This window comes from Notechis scutatus, chromosome 2 (assembly GCF_049901735.1).
Source record: "Notechis scutatus isolate UNSWTSFEM ecotype Mainland chromosome 2, rNotScu1.2, whole genome shotgun sequence".
NCBI lineage: Eukaryota > Metazoa > Chordata > Lepidosauria > Squamata > Elapidae > Notechis > Notechis scutatus.
Window position 1 is genome coordinate 212344481 of NC_142010.1, and position 22563 is coordinate 212367043.

The 22563-nt window shown below is 39.0% G+C and overlaps 1 protein-coding gene across 2 annotated transcripts in view; it reads right to left on the minus strand.

Moving 5' to 3' along the window:
- The window catches only part of GRAMD2B (GRAM domain containing 2B), a 49931-nt gene that overhangs the window by 12042 nt on the left and 15326 nt on the right, over positions 1–22563 (minus strand). The window contains exons 1-7 of one of the 2 annotated variants that reach the window (XM_026673772.2): positions 22188–22489; positions 9891–10013; positions 6471–6558; positions 4174–4240; positions 3024–3127; positions 947–1042; positions 360–431 (exon numbers count right to left, since the gene is read on the minus strand). In XM_026673772.2, the coding sequence (XP_026529557.2) occupies positions 360–431; positions 947–1042; positions 3024–3127; positions 4174–4240; positions 6471–6558; positions 9891–10013; positions 22188–22348 (711 nt within the window). In that variant the 5' untranslated portion in view covers positions 22349–22489. Of the gene's footprint in view, positions 1–359; positions 432–946; positions 1043–3023; positions 3128–4173; positions 4241–6470; positions 6559–9890; positions 10014–22187; positions 22490–22563 lie in introns of those variants that run through there. The other variant, XM_087958000.1, reaches the window with a different exon arrangement.

Here is a 22563-nt window from a genome sequence, read left to right on the forward strand (position 1 = left end):
TATTCTATTCTATTCTATTCTATTCTATTCTATTCTATTCTTATTCTTATTCTTATTCTTATTCTTATTCTTATTCCTATTCCTATTCCTATTCCTATTCCTATTCCATCCCATCCAGAGGTGGTATTCAGCAGGTTCTCACCAATTCTGGAGAACTGGTAGCAGGAATTTTGAGTAGTTCGGAGAACCGAACTACCACCTCTGACTGGAATACCACCTCTGACTGGAGATTTTACAGTATTCTTCCCCTGCCATGTCCACCAAGCCATACCCTCAGAACCTCCCATCCCATCCCATCCCATCCCATCCCATCCCAATGACTTGTCCTTACACATACGGCTGAAGAAAGTTTTACTTACCTCTAGATGACTGCAAATAGATTTTAACAGTTTGTAAACAGTGTCTCTGGACAGAAAAGAGACGAACATGTACTGTAAAGAAAACCACCAACAAATATTATTTAAAACCAGGAAAGACTAGTAGAGTTTGCCTTTCCTATTATTCTTACTAAAGTATGCCCTATTAATTATTACTTAAGGATCTGAGGCATCTACATACCACATGCAATCCCATGTACTCAATTGACTTTTAATCATCTGCCTTTCATAATTGAAGATTATGAGATGCTCTCTGCACCGTTACTTTGGGCCAAGGCTTTCATCAAGTTAGCACATTTCTGCCTGAGCAAGATCAGCTTCAACATGATATATTAAGAATGCTTTATCTTTATTTATTATGTAATCACATTTGGTGCCACTTCCCATTTTTTGGGAATGATATTACTAAAGAGCACAGAATATAAGAAAATAATTGTAAAACAGAAATATATGATTTCTAATTCATATAGTTCTCAATTTTTATTCCCAATTATACTCCCAAAGTAGGGGTACAGAAATAGAAACAACCACCATAACAAAATAATGTGGTAAATAAAATGAGAACTTACCCTATCTGAGACTGTAGTTATAATGAGAGCATTTGGCACTAAAAGGGCCGTTTTAGTCTTCTTTATTAGTGTTACAGATAACACAGGTATAGTAATCTAAAATGAAAGCATAATAATTGTTACAAGATGAAGACGTCAACTTAACCAACAATATTAATGGTTATGCAGCAGAACCTATGCAAAGAAGTGAATACTGGTTTTTATAAGGAAATTTCTGCTTTGTGGATACCTAGATACTTTCAGATAAAGCTAGACAGGTTTTTTTTTTTTTTAGATTTAAGCTAATTTGAGTGCCAATTTGATGCCTACATTTTGTTATAACAAAAATAATAAAACATGTAAAATAGATGGATGTTATTTTCAGGGGGCTTAAAATTATTACGTTTCCATCTGTGATGAATGCAAGAGGCTTGAAAGCTACTTTTGATATGCATTGCCCATTTTTGTATTTATCATTTAAAAATATTCCAAAAATATTTTTAACATATGCAGTTCTACTACATTGTGTTTTGACCTCTATTTCATCCAAAAATACAGTTACAATGCTAATCATTAGGAAATGGAGGCAGATTGATTAAAAATGTCATAAAAAGGAATGGTTGGCAAAATTCTTTATAATTAAGCAGTTTTCTAATACTGCAAAATATTCAGCTAAATTTCATTTCTATTATATCCAGCTGGGAAGCACTCCATGTATTTGTTTTCTTCCCGACAATGTTATAACCAAATAAATAGTTCAAAAACTTGCTGTGAAGGAAAAGATTTTTAAAAATGCAATTAGCTGAGCACTTCTCTGAGAATAAAACCACACTGGAGAAACTTACAAGTAAAGATACAAATTGAATCTTCACATAATGCTAAGGCAGAATCTAACTATAGTTTGCTACGAAGCAAGAAACACACATTATAGTTGGGAGTTCAGGCTGAACATCTCAAATTGTATCCTGTTCCAGGGCTAGTGAAATTCAACTTATGAATGAAGTAAAGCCTGCTGCTTTCTTACGGTTTTGCTTTTACAAAGTGAGAATTTACCTTTGAAATTATTGGTCAAATAACCAATAGAAACAATTTCACTGTAATCCTTTAAATTGCTCACATGCTACAAAGTTGTCTGATTTTCTACTTATATAGTGCATATGATAGATAGCATTGGTCCTCAGTTTTTTCAGCTCAGAGACCGGTGGAGTGGTGGCTGGGGAAGAGAGGGGATGGTTTTGTACATGTGTGCACAACCATCTTTAATTAATGCAGCTTTGTGTGCACATGCACGTGCACTTGCCTACCATTTCCACAGGCCTGGTTCCCAATGAGCTGTGGCCTGACACTGGACCGTAGCCTGGCATTGGGGATCCCTGCCATATAGCATTAGCATTTGGTTGCTTATTAAATAAAAATTAGGCCTGCATAATGGATTTTAGCAATAATGCTTGACAGCCCCCTCTAAGCAGTTTTTACAAAGTCAGCATATTGTCCCCAACAATCTGGATCCTCATTTTTATCCACTTCAGAAGGATGGAAAGCTGAGTTGACCTTGAGCCTAGTGAGATTTGATCTGCCATTTTTGCAGGCACTGGCTGCAGCAGAAGTAGCTTGCAAGTACAGCACTCTAACCACTGCACCACTGAGGCTCTTTAGCACACCATAAGCTATATCTATTTACGAATGAAGGCAAATATATGTGTCCCTGGATAATGATGTAAGATCGAATTTGGGTTGGTCACCAGGACCAGAGATTTACTCTTCCAATTTACTCATGCTGTAGCCCATCTTCAGGGAATTTCTCTCTACTGGAATATGTGCTCTGGGCTATTCTGTGAGTCATGCTTATGTGGTGCCTTCTTATTGGCTGAATGGTGTGTTGATGGCTGGCAATCGCCTGTCATTTTCTTGTGCTGCCAAGAACACAGCTCCTAACTATTTGATAAGCTGGTGGTAATTCAGCACTCCTGTTAACTAAAGAGGGGCCCGTTTCCCGGGCTTCAATCATTTCCCTGGCTATCTTTGTACCTGCATGGCCAATATATTATGTTTATGTTTTATTTATTTCAATATACTATATTTATTTATATTTGTTTACCTTGATATCTTTTCCAAAGACTTTGGAATGGAAGCAAATCCAGTTCTCTGATACATATAGCTTCCCTTGATACATGATTTCTTTCTGTAAGGCACAGGTGAAATCTACAAAGATCACATGAGTAATGTTATCTAACTGGGAATATGTACAGCCTGACCAGGCAATGTATCTAACACACTATATATCTAAGATAATTTTCTTAAAACAAATATTGCAATTTCAAAGGTATTTCTGAGAGGGGAAAACCCTCTGCGAAGATTAAAAAGTCTGGAAAAATATTCTAGTTGTCTCAAAATCTACATCTTGATACATGAATATTGAGTAGAAAGAGCTGTTCAATATGAAATAGTAGTCTCATTTAATGAGTGCGATTGGGACCAGCAATTTGGACGTTAAGCAAAGCTGTCACTGTGCAGCCATGAATATTTATGCTCTTACTATAATTTTCTTTTGCTTTACATACCTGTAAAAGTCATACATGTGAGGATTTGTCACAAAATTACTTTTTCCATCACTGTTGTAACTGTGAATAGTTGCTAAATGAGTCAGTCACTAAATGAGTACCACCTGTACTGAGATTTTACATGGGAAAGCAAGCTCACAATTAGAATGTGCTATGAACCAGAACTGTATTGTGTGTATGTGTGTGCCAGAAAAAGGAAGCCAGGCATAAGTGAAACTCTCCATAACCCTAATATCAAGATGCTGCGAATATTATTGGTTGCTGCCTTCTTATGTAGATCCTCTTATTACTGTGTCCTGTGCATGATCCATCTTTTTCTTCTCTTTTTGCCATCTGGAAAAGTTTGTTTAAACAAGCTATTCCTTATTGAGTTGCTTTTCTCTGCAGAAGAGCATGTCCCCCAATATACTAAGGTAAGTTAATAAACTCAGATCTGTGGCCTTAATTAGTGGATTAGAAATTCCTGCAGATTGGCAGCCCCTGCCTGAAACTGACCAGACCTTAATCAATTTTACACTGAAGGCTTTTTGTTGTCCTAAATGCTGCCTTGGTTGGAAAATGATTTTTTTTATTACTGTTGTATTTGTGAATGGTTGCTATCCAAAGCAATTACCAAACAAGGATTACCTGTAGAAAACATGACTTATAAAAATGCAACATAACAGATAAAAATGGCATTCCACTTACTTTGCCTCAAAGGTTCATCAATTGGGACATCTAGAAACAGCTTGTGAAAATGAGCATTTGCCTTGAACTAAAGCAAAACCAACAAACAAACAAATTTGGATTGATTACTGCTATATTATTTTAATGGTCCCCACCCTTGTTTGCCTAGTTTATTATTAAATCCTGGGAATACTGTTTTAATCAGCAGATGGAAAGGACTGGAACTGTATTATATTGCACATACTTCTCAAAAACAGAATGAACAAATTTGTAGGAACATGAGACACATAAAAAAGTGCAGGACTTAGATGGTGTATTTGCAGTTGCCATCTTGATTTTTTTTTACTTCCTGCCTCCACCAATCAGAATCAGAATCTGATATTCTGGAAAGGTAAGTTTGTTCCTGTTCCAGGCTGGAAACAGAATTTATACACTCAAAAGAAATTCACCTCTGTATGTTACTAGATAGAATTATTTTGATCACAAGTATTTTCCAGGGTTGGCACAGTGTTTATACATAAAACTTACACACACAACAAACTTTGTCTAAGGGAATAAGATGTCTTAGTCTTTCTTATCTGCTAAGATAAGAAAGCACAATAAGTCACACTGCTGTAGTTCCTCAAGTGGTTCATTATTCCAAGAGGATCAGAATCAATACAATAATTAACTACTTTAATTATTTGATGATTCTGGGCTTAGTTATATGTGGATACAATCAACATCAGATGAATTTATTTCGCTTTTGGTTAGCATATCGGTAAACCAGTCATTGTGTTTTATTAGCCATGGTTAAAGACTTGAGTAAACCTAGTCAACTGAGGTGTATTCAGTGAAGATAAATCCAGATATATCAAAATTAGGCATAACTTTGTTTTGATAAATCATGAATAGAGCCTTTACTGTATGCATACTGACTCTTTAGGAGTCATGTAGGCTTGTCTGATATATGTTTGTAGATATGCATTCCTTCCTTCAAGAGCTATAGGTTGCCCCAAACCTCAGGCCCCATAGTTTCATGCCATAAGCAGCTCTTTACATTGCAAGTAATACTTGGGGAAAGGTATTATGCTGAATACATTTGTGCCCGACTGTCTCTCTTTTTTGAATCCCTATCACCACCCTCTGACTGTTGCAAGCCATAGTTTGCCTAACAAACCAGCCTTGCTTAGGATTACATATTTAAACAAACAAACAAACAAAAATGATGGAGTATGAACTGTAATGGCTGGTTGGCTTCACACAGTATGCTGATTCAAAAACATATTTTACTTAAACAGTGGGACAGCAGCAAATCTCTTGGCTTGTTTTTGGTTGTAAGCACATACAACCTGCCTGTAGTCGTCTCTTAAACAATTCAGCAGTGTTGACCCAGCCTATCCAGACTGCATTACAAGCCACTGTTTGTATTATGCTCAATGTCCATGTCACAGGTAATCTAGACAACACTTTAATTATGCAAAGCCATGTAGCACCAATGGCTACCAAAGCTCAAATGTTAATACTAATGCAGCTGTTAATGAGAAACAGAGCCTTGTTTTATCCTAACTTTAATAAAGAGTATGAAAATGGCCTGCATCTTTCATCACCATTCTTCCAACAGCATCAACACATAGAGTCAAATATCTTGAGATATATAATTGCCATTATCAGGTGGCATGGAAAATCTGAACAAGATCCATGTTGGTCTCTATTAAACCAGTGCAAATCCTTGACATAGCTTTTGTGAAATGCATAGGAGCAGGATGAAGAGCCCAGTTGTTCTTCTCCTTGCTTACATAGCACAATCTTTTCCCACATCCAGCATGCCTGCTCAATGACACCCCATCAAAAGCCAAGTGAACAGCAGCTGCTGCTGCTGCTCTTTCTTTCACCATGGGGACAGCTGTCTTGATTTAGCATCACACAGTGTACTCTAGCCTAGAATCAAGATGGAGAATGTAGGACACAAAGGGAGAATGAGAGAAGAGGAAGGAAGGTTGGGTAGATTTGCATTTAAAAACTGGTCCATGTGAACCAGAGCAAGCAGGTTAGACTTGTCTAAAGCTATTGATTTAATTGTTAAAGAAAACACACTTTAGCTTAATACGTGAACTAATTCAGAGGATAAAGTGCATCTAAGGATCAGCTCTTACAGATTCCAAATATGACCCCTTATTTATAAACCAGAGTTATGGGGTAGATGGTATTTCAACCATCTGGTATTTTAACACCGACGTGCTATTTCAGCCTGATGTTGTGTGCAGTCCTTTTGTTGTTCTGCCACAACCAGGGTCTTTGACATTTCAGATATTAAACAGATGAGTATTTCTCAGTACCTGGTTTGAGCTATGCTTCTTCCTTTCAGCCTTTGAGTCATTCTTGCCATCTAACATCAAGAAACTATTATCCACAATTGTCTTCGACCTAAAGGAAATCACATTATAGTGCTGTTACATTATTCTCATTTTATAAAGATAGATTTTTCACATTAAAAAATGTAGCCAAGTTGGATGAATTTCTGAGTAAAGCATACCCTTAAAGATACTTATGAAACAATGTGAATTTCTTGCTTCTGCTTGTAAAGAGAATGACTTTCATAGCTTTGCTACTTCAATGCTCTACAGCCTTCTCTGGCTATATAGGATCAAAAGCCTCTTTCAGCTCTTGCAAATACTCGAGAAAAGCAAGAAAGAAACAACAAGCAGGCTGCAAGGTGATGTAGTGTATTTCATTGAGGAAAATGGGTCACCTTTTACCTCTAATGAAGAAAATTGCAATAGATCTGTTGGTTAAGCCTTTCATCAAAACTTCTATTCTTTAAAATACAGGTAGTCCTCAATTTATGAGCATTCATTTAACAATAATCCAGTTATGATGGCCTTGGCATGATCTGTACTTACATGTCCAACAGATGTACCACTTTCTCGGTTAAATGATTGCAATTCGGGGACTTGGCACTTGGCTCATATTTATGACAGGTTGCAGTGTCACATGATGATAATTTGTAACAATGTTTTTGGGCCAATTTCTGGCAAAAAAAAATTGGGGAAGCTGGATTCACTTAACTACCACGTGATTCTCTTAATGACTATGGAGATTTGCTTAACAACCACTGTAAAAATTGTTATAAAATTGGGTTCAACTCAAGTTACAACCATAATGACTTGTGATGGAAATTCTGGTCCCAAATGTGGTTGTAACTGAGGACTTAAACTAGATGCTTAGTATTAACAGATCTGTCTACTTAGTCATGTATCTTATATGTTGGAAACAATCCATATGGTAGTATAATGATGCCTATATTGGCATTTCCTGAACTTCAGTTCCTTGCATTCCCCTCCAGTTTGGCCATTACTGACAATTCTGGTAGCTAAATATCACATGTTTGGAGGTTAAGAAAATTTGAGTGTTCAAATTTGTCCCAGTAAGGTGCTGTGCATTATAGACCAATGCAATTTAACTTATAAATAGGGGTCATGATACAATTTCCTTTTTGAAGAGTTCTGCATCATCTTACAGCTTTCAGTATACTATGAATTCACAAAGCTTTTCTGGCTACTGGAAGAGTCACAAAAAGGTTGTCAAAGAGACTTTGGAGCAGCAGAAGGGAAGCAACTCCATCTCTTTGCTTTCACAAGTGAGGAGATCCCACTGCTTTGAAGCTCTGTGCTTTGAATGAATCTTCAACACAGCAAAGCACCTCTTTGAAACTTTGAAACTTGAAGCCTAATACTGCAAAGTATCTTGAGTATACTGAACGTTTTGACATAGCCAAGAATGTGACTGAAGAGTCCACCCTTCTCACAGGCAACATTCTTCTCATTTCATTTGACTAAATCCTTCCCTGACCTCTAATTAGTGGAAATAGTCCCTTCTTTTCAAGTTTTTACAATGGCAAAAACGTCAGCTCTGCCCCCAAAGCACAGTTGGGTACTTCTGTCCAACAGAGAAGAAAAAAATGCACATCACTCTCAAAGGGATAACTATAAAGATATACAGAAACATAGGAAAAAGGAATGGAATATAAACTGCACTGTTATATATAGGCAAACAAAATGCAATACAAATACTTAGTGGAATGAAACAAACAAAATGTTAAAAAGTTATGATATTTATATAGTTACTTACAAAGCACACCTAAATTATATGAAAGTAAGCAAAATATCTTTACAGTCTCAAAGCATGTCACAACTTTTGAGCACTCCTTATGTTTAGAAATTGAAAGTTGAAAAATTGACATGCCCTAAATTGCACAATATGTTTATACTACTTTCAAATGGCAATATTTCATTTTCCAACAGTCATGTTAGTTTTGCTGCTCTAAGAAAGAGAAGAGGAATCGGTGCACTTATACACAGGACTATTCACAATTCCAAATATATGCCATCCAAAGAATTAAAACCAGAGGTGTCTAGAACAGGGATGTCAAACTCGATTTCATTGAGGGCTGCATCAGGCTTGTGATTGACCTCAGGGGGCCGGGTGGGCATGGCCAGGGTGGGTGTGGCCAGCTCAACATTATTCAAGTCAGGGACACCTGTGATGGCCTGGATGGGGTTGGGGGGTGTTAGGGATATACACCCTAGCAGAACCTGCACGGCAGTCAGGCAGGCAGGCAAAATATGTGAGATAAACGTTGTTGTAGTTTACACTCAGTAAAACAGATACAATGTGCTAGTTAAATAGTTTATTCCAGTAAGATTTATATGCATAGTCAAACAGTCCATATATCGTACACTAAGTTCAGTCCGTTCGGGGATTAATCAGTTGCAAAGTCCAGTGTCGAAAAAGAGGTCAGTAAACTTACAAATATCAGTCCAGTAATATATCTCTTCGCAGTTAGAGATATGAAGAAATCAAACCTCCTTTCTTCCTTCAGCAACAGCAAAGAACAAGCAGTTAACACACCATCAATCCATCATCGTCAGCAAGCAAATCAGTAAGCTAGCAATACAGTTCTCTTGCTCCCTCTTATGGTGGTTTTACAGCCGCACCCAAAATTACATGCTTTGCAGTTTAAAGTGACACACACTTAAATTCACAATCATAGTCTATATATATTATTTTACCCAAACTACGTTAGGTAACCTATGTTATTCCTAACAGGGGGATCCTCCTGAAGTCCTCTGCCAGAGAAATGGAGCTCAGGAGGGCTGTGCGCAGCCCTCCCGAGCTCTGTTTTTGCTGGCAGAAGGTTGCAGGAGGCTGTCGTGACTGAAAACAGAGCTCCGTTTTTGTTGGCAGAGGCACCGCGGGCTGGTCTTTTGCTATTTCCAGGGCAGCCCCGTGGGCCAGATCTAAGCACCCCACAGGCCTTGAGTTTGACATCCCTGTTGTAGAAATAAGAAGAGCAAGAACCTGTGAACAATTAGGAGAAATGTGTAATTGCATCCACATTAACTTACTTCCAGCCCTTCTATACTTTCAAATGCAGTGCTTGGCATCTGCAAATTAGTCAGGTACACACAGAGATGTGGTGGTTGGATTTGCACAGATGTTCTTGTTCCCACTCTATTGAGCTGGGAACCGAGCCACTGGGAGAGACTAATATAAAAGGGAAAGCCCAGATCTTACAGAAGAGGTTCAAACTTTATCCTGATCAGAGATAATGTAGAAACTTATGTCAATGAATTCAAAGATCTCCAACATTCACAAATATATGGTTTTGACATAGTTATGATTTGGAATAGAGATGTAACAATTTATCTAATCTAAAAGTTTCATCTAGTTGGTTCTAGACAAATCTAGTTCATTACCGTGCAATTGCAACTTTTTTCTGGTCTTCAAAGCTGTCAGCCTCATTAAATGATATTTGTGGCACCCCAAAGCCTGGTTTTCCCAATTTCTTCTTTTCTTCTGTTCCATTTTCATTTTCCAAACTATAATAAAGTAATATTATTCGTTAGGGCTACAAAATATAAAGCAGTAGATCAAAGCTTCAATTACAGTTGCCAATTCCAACCACATGCCTTATAGCTTATGTTTTGAATGGAGGCATTTGAAGAACTAAAGATTTTTTACTATTAATTATATTATGAGTGAAGAACCAGAAGCTCTGGATTTTCTTACATGTATCTAAAACATTCAAAATGGAGCTAGTTTCTCCCTGCACCCACAAGCTCTTGCGATAGGACCAAATGAATCATACCATCATGAAGTGAGGTGGAAGCTAAGAGCAAATGCAGAGAATATCACCATAAAGCCACATAGAGTCCGTTGTACTTCTATGCTGACTATATTACTTATTACATCAAGCCTATTTTTTTCTAATTTCATTGGTGCCATTCGTATTTTTTTTCTTTCATTATTCAAGGAGGGGGAAATCAAATTATATTCCTAGCTGCTTAGTTCTCATGGTCAAGTCATGGCTTCAACATCCTGGATTATTAGTGAAATGGTCTTAACATGCATCCCATGCATGCTAAAGGACCTGACCCTTTGACTTTTTGGAGTCATTACTTGAGCTAAGTTAATAACATACCTAAGAAAATTAAACAAAATAATCTCAGTAAATACACTGCTCAGTCAACTAGCTTGTATTGTGAGACTGGTCCCAGTTTTAGAAAGCACATGGTGATGGTAGGTTTTCTAAGATGTGTACAAGGGTTGGTGATCTCCCAAGTGCAAAAAATCATGATTCAAAGAAACCCATTTCTGCCAGGTAGGGCACAGCAGGACAAATGTGTGCACAATGAAATGGGTTTCCCCCCCCCAATAAATGCTGAAATGTGGCAAAGTGGACTTTTTTCCACTACTAAATTAAAATTACCTCAAATCAAGCTAGTCACCTGGGTACTTCCTATAGTGTAGATATCTATAACACGACAGAGGAAAACAAAAAGCATACACCCTACTCAGAAACTACTCTCTATATCTATCAGTGCTGGAATAGGACTAAAATAACCTAGATTTCAAACCTCATTCAAACAGATAGCTCACTGGCTTTGGGTCAGTCTTTGGATTGATTTAGCTCTCAAGATTATTGTTCTTTAAAAAAAATCAGGAAACACAGCCTTAGATTGCATGGACTTGTTTAGGAGTCAAAGATAGATTTAAAGGCAACCACACATGGGAGGAGGGGAAGAGACAAAAAACCATCTTGAATTCTCAGACAACAAGCAGAATATAAATGCAATGCACAGAGGCAAACAAAACAAGAACTATCAGAGAGAGGTTTGAAATCAAATGATTTTGTTGCACTTGTGCCCTATTTCTCATTTCCAATACTGTGTGTGTGTGTGTGTGTGTGTGTGTGTGTAGCTCAAGGATGATAGGGAATCAAGACTGTCAGTATTTTAAATGAACATTCAAGTGTGAGAGACACTGTGCCCACACTTGAATCCATTCACATAGAAGTAATCCTTCACCAATTTGAGATAAGCATGTTTACAGTGGCATCTTTCATTACTGCTGTAAGATGAAACTTAAATTGTTGTTTAAAATACGCTTTCTTGCTTGTACTTCCCTGCTGCTCCTGGGGCTTTCATTAGTTAATTGGAATTAATTTTCCTTTAACAGAAATTGCTGAAAATGGAGAATTCTTTCTTCTTATATTCCACACCATAAAAATGTCAGAATAATGCAACGTGACACTTAGATTTTTGACAGTCTGCTTACCTGTTGTTTCTTATATCTCCTGGAAACAAAGCTCAACAGTTTGGAATAAGATGTCTCAAAGTGGGATCATATTTTGTAACAACTGGATCTGTGGGCATGGCCATGTGACTGGGTGGGCGTGGCTTCTTGGTGTTTTTTTTTGCAGCAAAACCCCCACCCCCATTTTTGGGAATTCCTAGGCCTCAGGGAAGCCTCCTGGGGGGTGTTTTTGCTCCCAAAAGGCTTTCCTGGGCTCAGGAAAGAAAAAAATGGAGCATAGGGGGTCATGTAGCACCCCTCTGCGCTCCGTTTTGGGGCGTTCTGGGCCTTAGGGAAGCCTGCTGAGGGGGGGCGTTTTTGCTCCAAGGAAGCTTCCCTGAAGCCCAGGAAGGCAAAAAATGGAGTGGGGCAGGGGAGCTGTGCAAAGCAGTAAGCGAGGGGAATCCTGGCACAGCTGATCATAAGAACAGTCAGGAGGGGAAAATATCTTTAAGGAGTGACTGGGCGGGGAAGAACACAGTCAGCGATGTTGGGCATGCACGCAATGTTGCGCATGCACAATAAGGACTGACTGGGTAGGGAGGGGAGGGGTGGGCAGAGAGGGGCGGGGCCAGCCAGGGGCATGATTTGCCAGTTCTCTGAACTGCACAGAATCATAACAACCAGTTCTATAGAACCGGTCCGAACCGGTAGAATCCCACCCCAGGATGTCTCATTGAAAAAGCTTTTCCTTCCATGGTTTTTTTTTTTCTGATCCCCTGAGATAGTAAGTCTTTAATACTGACATAAACTGTCTTTTATCCAAGGGATTCATAATCTTAAGTTATGCATGGCAGGGGAAAGTGAGGAAAATTGCAAATTATGAAATCTATTACTACTGCTATCTGAGAATATTTCTGATTTCATTGTTTCTGTTAAAATATTTTCTAGGTAGAAAGATCAGTCAATTTTGAATGATTTGATTAGTTTGGAAGAAATGGCCATATAAATGATAAACCTACAAGCATGGATATCTCTAGAGAGAAAATGATCTCATGGGTCCCGATGTGACATAAATTACATAATCTTTATCACTTGCATGATGATATCAGAGTATGTATGATATCATTCTGGATCCTACCAGATACCTATAGCCTTAGCTTTTGGGGTATGATTCCCTTTTATTCATACCTCACAGAGCTGGTGCAGACCTGCTGCCCTAGCAATATTTTGCAGAATGTTTTTTTTTCCAGTTTGCAATAGCATAGACAGTGTTATGTATTGTATATCGTTGTCAGTTGAAGTTCTCATTCTGGCCCTCTGTTGGAGCATGAAAATACTCTCTCCTGATTGGTTGTTTGGCTGATCAGTTTCCTTATAAAAGGAGCTGTGTCATCCAGGGAGTTCAGTTGTCTACACAGGCAGTATTGAGTAAACAGTTGTTAGAAATCTCTCTTGCCTTGCCTCCATTCTTCACCCAGAACATAACAGGCAGAGTTTGAAATCCCAGAACAGGGCTACTGGATATGCAAAATATATTTAAATTGGAATATAATGACAGGTTGCCTTTGGGAACATATTGAGCTGATTAGTTGATTGCAGAAATGATTAACTTACACAAAATCTGGCTGCAGGGGTACTCCAAACTTTCTGTATTTTAGCAGTTTAAATTTCATAATTGGCACTTTTAGATCATTGGGAAATAAGTCCTTCCACACCTACTGAAAAATCTTTCTATGTAACTTCTTCCAAAAGGCAGAATCTGTTAGTAAAATATAAATTGCAGCTTCTGTAGATAGTGCTAGCTAGAGTGAAAACAGAATTACTGTATGTATGTATTGTGCTAAGCTCCCGCCCCAAGAATAAAATATTTTGGGGAATATTAAAAGAGGTAGAATATTATATTTTCCCAAAGGAGAAATGGAGAAACATGTTCTTAAAGGTAGAAAGCTGCCCTCAGTATTTCTTAATAGCCTACAGCAGATGCCCATTAAGAAATCCTGGGCCAGCCTATTCACAAACAAAATATTTTCATCTCCAGTGATGGGATTACAATTTTCATCCTTCTTCACTCAAATTCTAAGCAGATGACATGACCTTTAGGACATAATAGGATTAAGCCACCACCTTTAGAATAGCAAAAGACACAGAGCTCACTACATTGCACCACCCCAGCAGCATTTCAGAAACTGTATAAAAATCCTTGCACTCATCAAGCTAATTTGTCAGCTGTCCCAGAACTGTACACTGTGATTCTGTTCATCAATAAATGGACCTCCTTTCCTAAGCAACTAGCCTCCATTATATTTCCAGAGCCTTTCTCCCTACTTGGAACTGAACCTGGTGGATTTTTCTTCCTACAATATGTACCATGTTTCTCACAAAATAAGGCCGGGCCTTATTTTTTTTTTTGACCCCTGAAAAAATGGCTAGGCCGTCTTTTCGGGGGTGACTTAATTCCCCCCCCTTGCATCCTCGGGTGGGCGGGTGGCGACAGCTTGGATGTTGACCTCGGCGTTGGTGGGGCACTTCGTATCGGGAGACCTTCCGCCACCGTTGCTTTCCCTTCTCCCTTGCTGTCGTGGCGTTTAGAGCAACGCCGCGGTGTTTGGCGTAGCCATGCGCAGCCAGCCAGGGATTCTCCCTGCAACCGGAGCCCTGCGGAGACACTTGGCTTCAGGCACTCCTGTCGCCGCCTTCCCTTTGCCTTCAAAGGAAAAGCCAATTCTTTAAAAAACGACGCCCTACTCCAACAAAGCCTCCCCTGCCCAAGAGGGCAGCTCAACCCCACGTGGGGAGGCGAATCTCCCGGGGCCGCAGCGCAGGATCGGCCCACCCCGGGAGAAGCACCCAGCCGCCATCCCTGCCTGGCGCCAGGCAGAGCGCGAAGAGCTTTGCCTGGGGTGCCCAGCGCAGCTGACAGGCGGGCCCTCCTGCCCGGTGGCAGAGCTGTCACCAAGGCAGCGAGCGCCTCCCCTCCGGACCCTCTACTCATCCCGCCAGGGCCGTGCCAGAGCTGTGCGGGCTGGGCAGAGCCAGGAAAGTGAGCCGCAGGTGTGCGCCCGCCTGCCAAGCAAAAGAGCCAGGCCGACCTGAGCTTGGCTTCCTTCCCAAGTGCCTCCAGCATGAACCCAAAGGTGCCACCAGGAGAGGCTGCCCGAGGCAGTGATAGCGCCCACCCGTCTCTGGACAGGGAGGTGAGGTGATGGCAGTGCTGCTTCCCTGGCCGGCGGAGAGAGCCCAAGCCGCCCATCCTTTCCACCCCTCACCCAGCCCGTCCCCATCCCCACGATCCTGTGCTGCGGCCCCGGGAGATTCGCCTCCCCACGTGGGGTTGAGCTGCCCTCTCGGGCAGGGGAGGCTTTGTTGTAGTAGGGCGTCGTTTTTAAAAGAATTGGCTTTACCTTCAAAGGCAAAGGGAAGGCGGCGACAGGAGCGCCTGAAGCCAAGTGTCTCCACAGGGCTCCGGTTGCAGGGAGGAGCCCTGGCTGGCCGCGCATTGCTGTGCCAAACGCCGCGGCAATGCTCTAAACGCCGCGGCAGCAAGGGAGAAGGGAAAGCAAAGGTGGCGGAAGGTCTCCCGATACGAAGTGCCCCACCAACGCAGGCAGCACCATATCTGGGTATGCAACAAAAGTACTTCCTAACGGCAAGCCCCCCCGCCATTCCCCCCCATTTTGCATGTTTAATATAGGCCTTAATTTGGGGGGAGGGGCTTAATTTGATTTTATGCCAATAAAACATGCTGGGCCTTCCTATTGGTGGAGGCCGTATTGTTGGAGAAACACGGTATGTATGTATGTATGTATATATGTATGTATGTATGTATGTATGTGTCTGTGTGTATATGTATTTAACAATAATATTCAGTTAATTAGTGCTTTTAGTCAATACCTGGTTAGCGTTTTCAGAAAATATAAATAAAAAAAAGCTGAATGAAGATTTATAATGAATTCTGAATCTCCTATACTGTCTAAATTGCCTAATATATATAGAATGATCCAGGAAAGAAAATTATTATTTAATTGTGAGCTGTAAGGTTCACAATCCTTAAATACCTTAAGACACATAATTCACTGAATCTGGTGGAGTTTAAAAACTTTAGAAACTGCTTTAGCTGAAAAAAATTATCAAAAGGCACTGAAAAATTTTATAATGGAAAATAGAATCAGTCAAATCTAGTAACCTTTGTCAGTTGTTAAAAGTTTTGCTAATGCATTACTCTCATCTATATGTACGGAAGTGGATATTTAAGAATCTCAAGGCAATAGAGAGGCAGACAGGTGGATAGATAAAATTCTGCTTCGCAGGGAACCTTAAATAGATAAACTAAAATCCATGTGTTTTTTTTCTTGAAGGCTGATGTTTTCTCACATCATAAAAGATATGCATTAAAGCCCAAATGAGCTTTAATTCATTAGCTCCTGATTAAGAGAGGATTTGAGAATAATTCTTAACAAAACGTTAACAACCAATGCCAAGAAAAACACATCATTTTAATGTTGATGAATTTGATGTCTCAATGTGTTTCTTGTTTTCACTGAAATATGTAATACCAGGACGACCCAACACATGAGAAGCACTAGGCTGGACAAGGTTAAACCAGAAATGGTATTCAGCATGTTCTGACCAGTTCTGGAGAATCGGTAGCGGAAATTTTGAGTAGTTCAAAGAACCAGCAAATACCACTTCTGACTGGAGATTTTACAGTATCCTCCCCCTGCCATGCCCACCAAGCCATGTCCACAGAACAGGTAGTAAAAAAAAATTTAATCCCACCACTGGGTTAAACCACAATTTTACTCAAGCATCCTCAAAACAAGATGACACGAACAGTCATACTTCTAAAGCAGAAAGATGCAATGTTGAGTGAAGCAACATTTGAGGAAATGCATTCAGCAGAAAAGTTACTGTTGTTTGGTTGAGCAAATTGTGCTCAGCTTATTGCTTAACAGGTGAAAAAATATACTGCTCAATTTGACATGTCTATTCAGAATTAAGCACCCTTAAGTATGTACAGACTGGATGCAATCATACAGATACTTACCGGTACCTGGAAAAAAATCCCTACAAGTGAGATTTACTGTTAAATAAATATATTTTTGTTTATATTGCCTGTTGTACTTCATATTAATGCTAAGGCATGGCATTTTATTTTGTCTTTGGATTCAGACTTCCTCTACTAAAGACCCCTGAAAATACAGACTAGGAGTCTGAGCCTTAGGCCCACCAAAAACACAAAGCTAGACTCTCTCTCAGTTTTAGGAAGCAGGCAATGGCAAACCACTTCTGAAAAACCTTGCCAAGAAAACTGCAGGGCCTTATCCGCGAAGTCTCTGAGGATCAGATAGGATTAAATGAAAGAAAAAACATATGCCATTTAAATGTTTAGTGTAAATAGGTTTAAAAAAATGATTACGTCTTTAAGGGAAGTAACGATGACCTTAGATTTTCTGGAATCACTTTGACTCATTTACCGGTAGTGAACTGAAGAGACTACTCTTTCCCCATATGTTTTTGTCGTCCACAGGTTTTTCATAATATCAGCTTAGTTCTGCCTTTTTAAAGGCAAATGGATGTATCTGAAAACATAATGCTGACTGCACTGCACCTACCATTTATAATTTGAACTTAATTTAATTTGTGAAAACATCTATGAAGGAAGCCATCCTTTAATACTTAAAAACAGGCCATCAACCTCACATAGGACAAAGATACCATGTTACTAATCTCTTACTGCAACTGAGAATTGGCTTTATACTGCATAAACATTTTTGGGATTGCAGTATTGAATCTGGCAGTCCCTACAAGAAAACAGGTAAGTCGTCCTGAATTTTATATAGTTTATTCTTATGTAAGTATAACATGCAGCCTCAGTATAGAGGTCTATATTGTTCATTTATTTATTCAATTCACCCATGTCCCACCACAATCTATTGACTCTTAACTGTTACGATTATGGTAGAAATTACTTCCCTGCTGACGTTTTCTTTAAATGTAGTTTCATCCTGAGTTGTGTATCAATTGTGTTTCAAACAACAGGTCTGAACTGAATTTCAGTAAAAACCTGTTGATCAAAATATATCCTACTCTAAAAGAGATTCAAAGTGTACAGGTGCATGCATTTTTCCATATGAAAAATGCATACATCTGTAACAGACAGTTAAGCGATATGAAAGCTTAACTATCTGTTTAGGTCTTCATGCAACCTGTCAGGAAAAATATAAGAGGAAAAACGAAAGTGAGAAAGCATTTGCCACTTCAGATGACATCTGAAATTAAACTGGCAATCTTTGGAACAAAAAGGTATGATTTGCTCTAGAGTACAAAATGTTGCTTTGCTTACTTGAGATAGTGATTTCAATTGGACTAGGTGCAAAACTAGTAATCGAACATGATTGATTAAAATTTTCACAGCAGTGGAGCAAATAATTTAAAAGAACAGGGCAACTAAATACACAAGAACTAATGCAGGTTTTTTTAATGTCCTCATAGATAATTTGACCTCCCTCTTACAGGATTTTACCCAATAAATTAATGCAAACTTTACTCCATTAGGCATTCATTCTCTTTTTCAAACAAGTGATGGCTTTCCGGATAATGAATTTTATCTTAACAAAGCTAAGGCAAAATTGGAGAAGTACGCCATGAAAATCCTGACTTGCTGTTGCTCAACATAGCAACATCACTACTGTTATCTATGTGGGTTTTTAAAAAGAGTAAAGTAGGAGAGAAAACTGGTAAAATCCAGGATAGAAACTGGCATTTGTGACCCTTTCCCCTTTGAAATTTCTTAAGTCAAAATACAGAAGCGATTGACTTCAAAAAGGATATTCAAATGGATAAATCAGCTTTCCTATCACAGGCATGCATTCTTAAACATATGGATACCAAAATGATGAAATGTGTGTTTCCTCCTTTTGTACTTGCGTGTAACAGTGCAAGTATCTAAGAGATGTTTGTTGCAACATCATATTAAGTATTTAATTTCCTACCTCTTTAGCAGATGTCTATACCACCTAATTTTTCTGATAGCCCTCTTTATTTTTAGAAAATAATTGACTTGCCCCTACCTCACTTTGGCCAATGTGTCTATCTGGAAAGCCATTTATCAGACAGTAACAAATAGTATTTTTTTTAAAAAATTACATAAACAATTGATAAAGCCACACAACCCCCAAAGTAACTCTGGTCAGTGTACAAGGGTTAAAAGCAACAAGAATGTAATAATAAAGTCCTTTTTACTGCTCTGTCTTTTTATTTATTGCTTTGCCAGTTATTTATTGAAATGCACTATCACTTCAGTTACTGAAGAATAAGGGAGATAGAGCACTTCTTTTGAAATCCATCTTTTCTAATTCATTGGGATTTAACTAATGTTGGATTGGGCCTATGCCCTCCCATAAATGGAAGTTCATGGATTCAATTCAGGAATTTGGACTAGATGCTGATGATGTCTACGAGAACTAACAAGGCCTGGATCAAGTTCTACTTACATAAACTTACCAAATATAAATAGAGCTTGGTCATGCCAAGTATAAAAATATTTAATACTTGACAGTGAGAAGAATTAATCAGTCTTCTGAAGCTATGTGTAGTCTATTTTAAGAAGAGATTGGATAGACATTTATTCAGAATGGTATAGGGTCTTCTGCTTGGGCTTGGACTAGAGGGGGGTTGGACTAGAAGACCTCCAAGGCCCCTCCCAACTCTAATATTCTGTTTATCTCCATTCAAATGGGAAAATGGGAGAAATGAAAGAAAAATGGATTCTGAATACAACTTTATTCAATTCTTAACAAAGTGGCATATTAAATATATCCATTTGCAATCTTGAGCTTTGCACTTGTTTTACCTTTTTCTATTTCAAAAATCACTGGTTTGAAAGTAACCGCTACTGATGGGAATTACGTAATTGAAAAAGAAATTCTATCGGCTAGCATGACAGAACAATGAACCAATGTAAATAGAGATTGTTCATGCCAATTATAAAGATCACTTGTTTCTTAACAGTGAGAAGAATTAATCAGTGGAATGTCTTGCCTTCAGAAGTTGTGGGTGCTGCTGCAGACTTTTAAGAAGAGATTGGAGATTTGTCCAGAAAGGTATAAGGTCGCCTGCTTGAGCAGTGGTTTGGACTAGAACACTTCCAAGGTCCTTCCAACTGTTATTTAGTCTGTCTATGCAAGACCAATGCCAAAAACTAACAATGGAACATAATGCTGTATACCAATTCCAAAATGAAAAATGTGAGTTCCATCCAAAAACAAAACAAAACCCACCACCAAACACCCTTCTTCTAGCCCCCTTCTCAAGCACAACAAAATCCAAATGCTTTTCTCAAAGCAGACCTTTCACTCTTGCTTTCCACAGGTTTCTTTTATGTCTTTCTAAAGCTGTGTGTCAGCTACAACTATGAGCTAAGAAACCGACCTTTGCATTCCCAGAATGGGAGTATACAGGCCTTCTAAGTTTTCCTTCTCAAGAAAAACAGTAGGGAAAAGGGAAAAAACATAATACTTAACATGGGACTTGTTTTACCAATGGCTAGCTAACGGGAACAGAAGTTAGAAACCAAAAAGATTAAAAAGATAATTTTATACTGAAAATTCTTCAAGATGGATAAACCAATTGTATTATGACTATGTGACTAATGTTGACATATATGATTATTATGATTTTTGTTGTATCTTTATTCAAAACTAACTGTACCCAGATAACATGTTGTTCAGGTAGAAACTGAGTTTTTTTATGTGTATTTTAAAAAATGTATTAATAAAACATATATTTAAAAAGAAAAACAGTAGATACTGGTTTCTGTGAGCAGGCAAAAAGCTAGCCTACTTAAAACCAGAGCCCAAAACCAGGTACTATTTTCATCATTGGCACCCTGCCAAGAAAGGTGAAGTTATCAGGGCCTTCCATGCTTTGAATGCCTTTTCTTTCATGGCTGAAAAGAACTCAAAGGAGCTGATGGAAGAGAAAGCTAACAAATTGAAGACACATTTTCCAGGTGCATTCCTAAATCTTGTCATCCTTCAAATTAAGCCCCTTCCCTGTCCTGCATAATTAAACAGAAATACAATCATATGAATCCTACAGATAACGCAGTTGGCATATTAATTCTTGTGAATTAGGAAACTGTAATAATATCTGACAGATTCATATAGGATTTTCTTTTCCTACCAGATTATATCAAGTCTTAGGAGTGTGTGGAAGAAGTATTGCGAGCTAACCAGTTTCATCAATCCAATTAATAATATTGGAATAAAGCTATGAGAATAAACCAGTTTAGTATAGTGGTTAAAGCACTTGGCTAGAATCCTGGTGACTGTGCATTCTAGTCCTATCTTAAGGACAAGCAAGCTGGGTGTCCTTGGGCCAACAACTCTAGAAAGAAGGCAATGGCAAAACACTTCTGAAAACTTATAAAACAACAACAGCCCTGCAAACAGTGGCCAAAAGTCATCCCTGTCTAAACCAAACCTTCCATCAGAAGACCTGGACAGCCTTGCCAACTTGCGCTGCCATGGAGTCTGAAAAAAAAAAAAAATCTCTATAATGTGATGAATCCTACTAGACTCTAGAGCTGAATCCAAGCTTCCACTCTACAAAGTGGGCAACAAGGCTGACCATATAATTGGCTCATCATCATCACAGTTAAGACCTGCCCATAGCAAAGAGACATCCAAAATCAAGTATTTCTCCCATCACTCAGTACTTCTAAGGCACTCAAATGCAGAAATCAATAAACATCAAGTGAAAAGTTTCTGATTAACCCCTAACACAAGAGACCAAATTACACTGAAAACCGGTCGTAGCTTAATTCATTTTCCCACAACCAAATCCGGAAAATCTGTAGCATTTTATTACATTATTATAAACCATCAAACTTGTGACACCCCCCCCCCCACACACACAGACAGGCAAGACAGAATATAAACTGACAGCAAACAGCATTCCTTTACAGTACTGGTGTTACCCAGTTAGGGAAATGGAACGTCTGCAAGAAAAGCAAGCTCAGAGAGCACCAAGGATCCCTTATTTATTGGGACCTTCTCCGATTTTGTAACCTGTTATATTTTACTGACGGATAGTAACCACACTGCCTCTCGCTTGTAGCCATTTAAACCAGCACTCCCGATCCCGAGCCATGTTCTGATCCCTTACCCAAGACTCTTTAAGTTACTCCAGATCCAACAAACTCCCCTCAGTCGCTCTTGAGAGGCGGGGCTTTCTTTTTAAAGTTTAGGCAAGCAATCGGCTGGAAAACTTCCCACGTCTTTTTATTTTATTTTATTTTGTCAAGCGATTATAAGATAACAAGTATAAGTATAAACATAGTTATGAATACATGAAATGGATACATATAAGAAAAATAAAAAGAAACAACAGGACATAAAGAGGCGGCTTTGTTGCTGGTTCCGAGGAGCCCCTAAAACTATTCTTTGCAATACACGGCTAGGCAGTATACTTACTGGGTTAAAGCCGCTTTTTCCTTTTTACTGGCCACTCTGACGGGCTTTAGTTCGTCCCCGTCGGGCTGAAGATCAATCATGAGCACCATCGAGACGCAAAAGTTCGCCTCTGATCTGTCGTCTCCTCTGGCTCTACTCCCCCTTCTCCCTGCTGATAACATTCAACTAGGACTCCCTCCGAGCATTTCTAGCTTTTCCTCCTTCCTATCACATTACGCTACTTTGAAAGCTCAAAGCACAAAATGTGACCGAGCGCGGGTTTTTTCTTCCCCCCTTTCTTTTTTCTTCCTTAGTCCCCAACTAACCTGAGCGAGTTTGAACTGGTATGGTTGTCCGCCCAGCCTTATAGGCTGATGCACAGAGGGAGGAGAGAAGG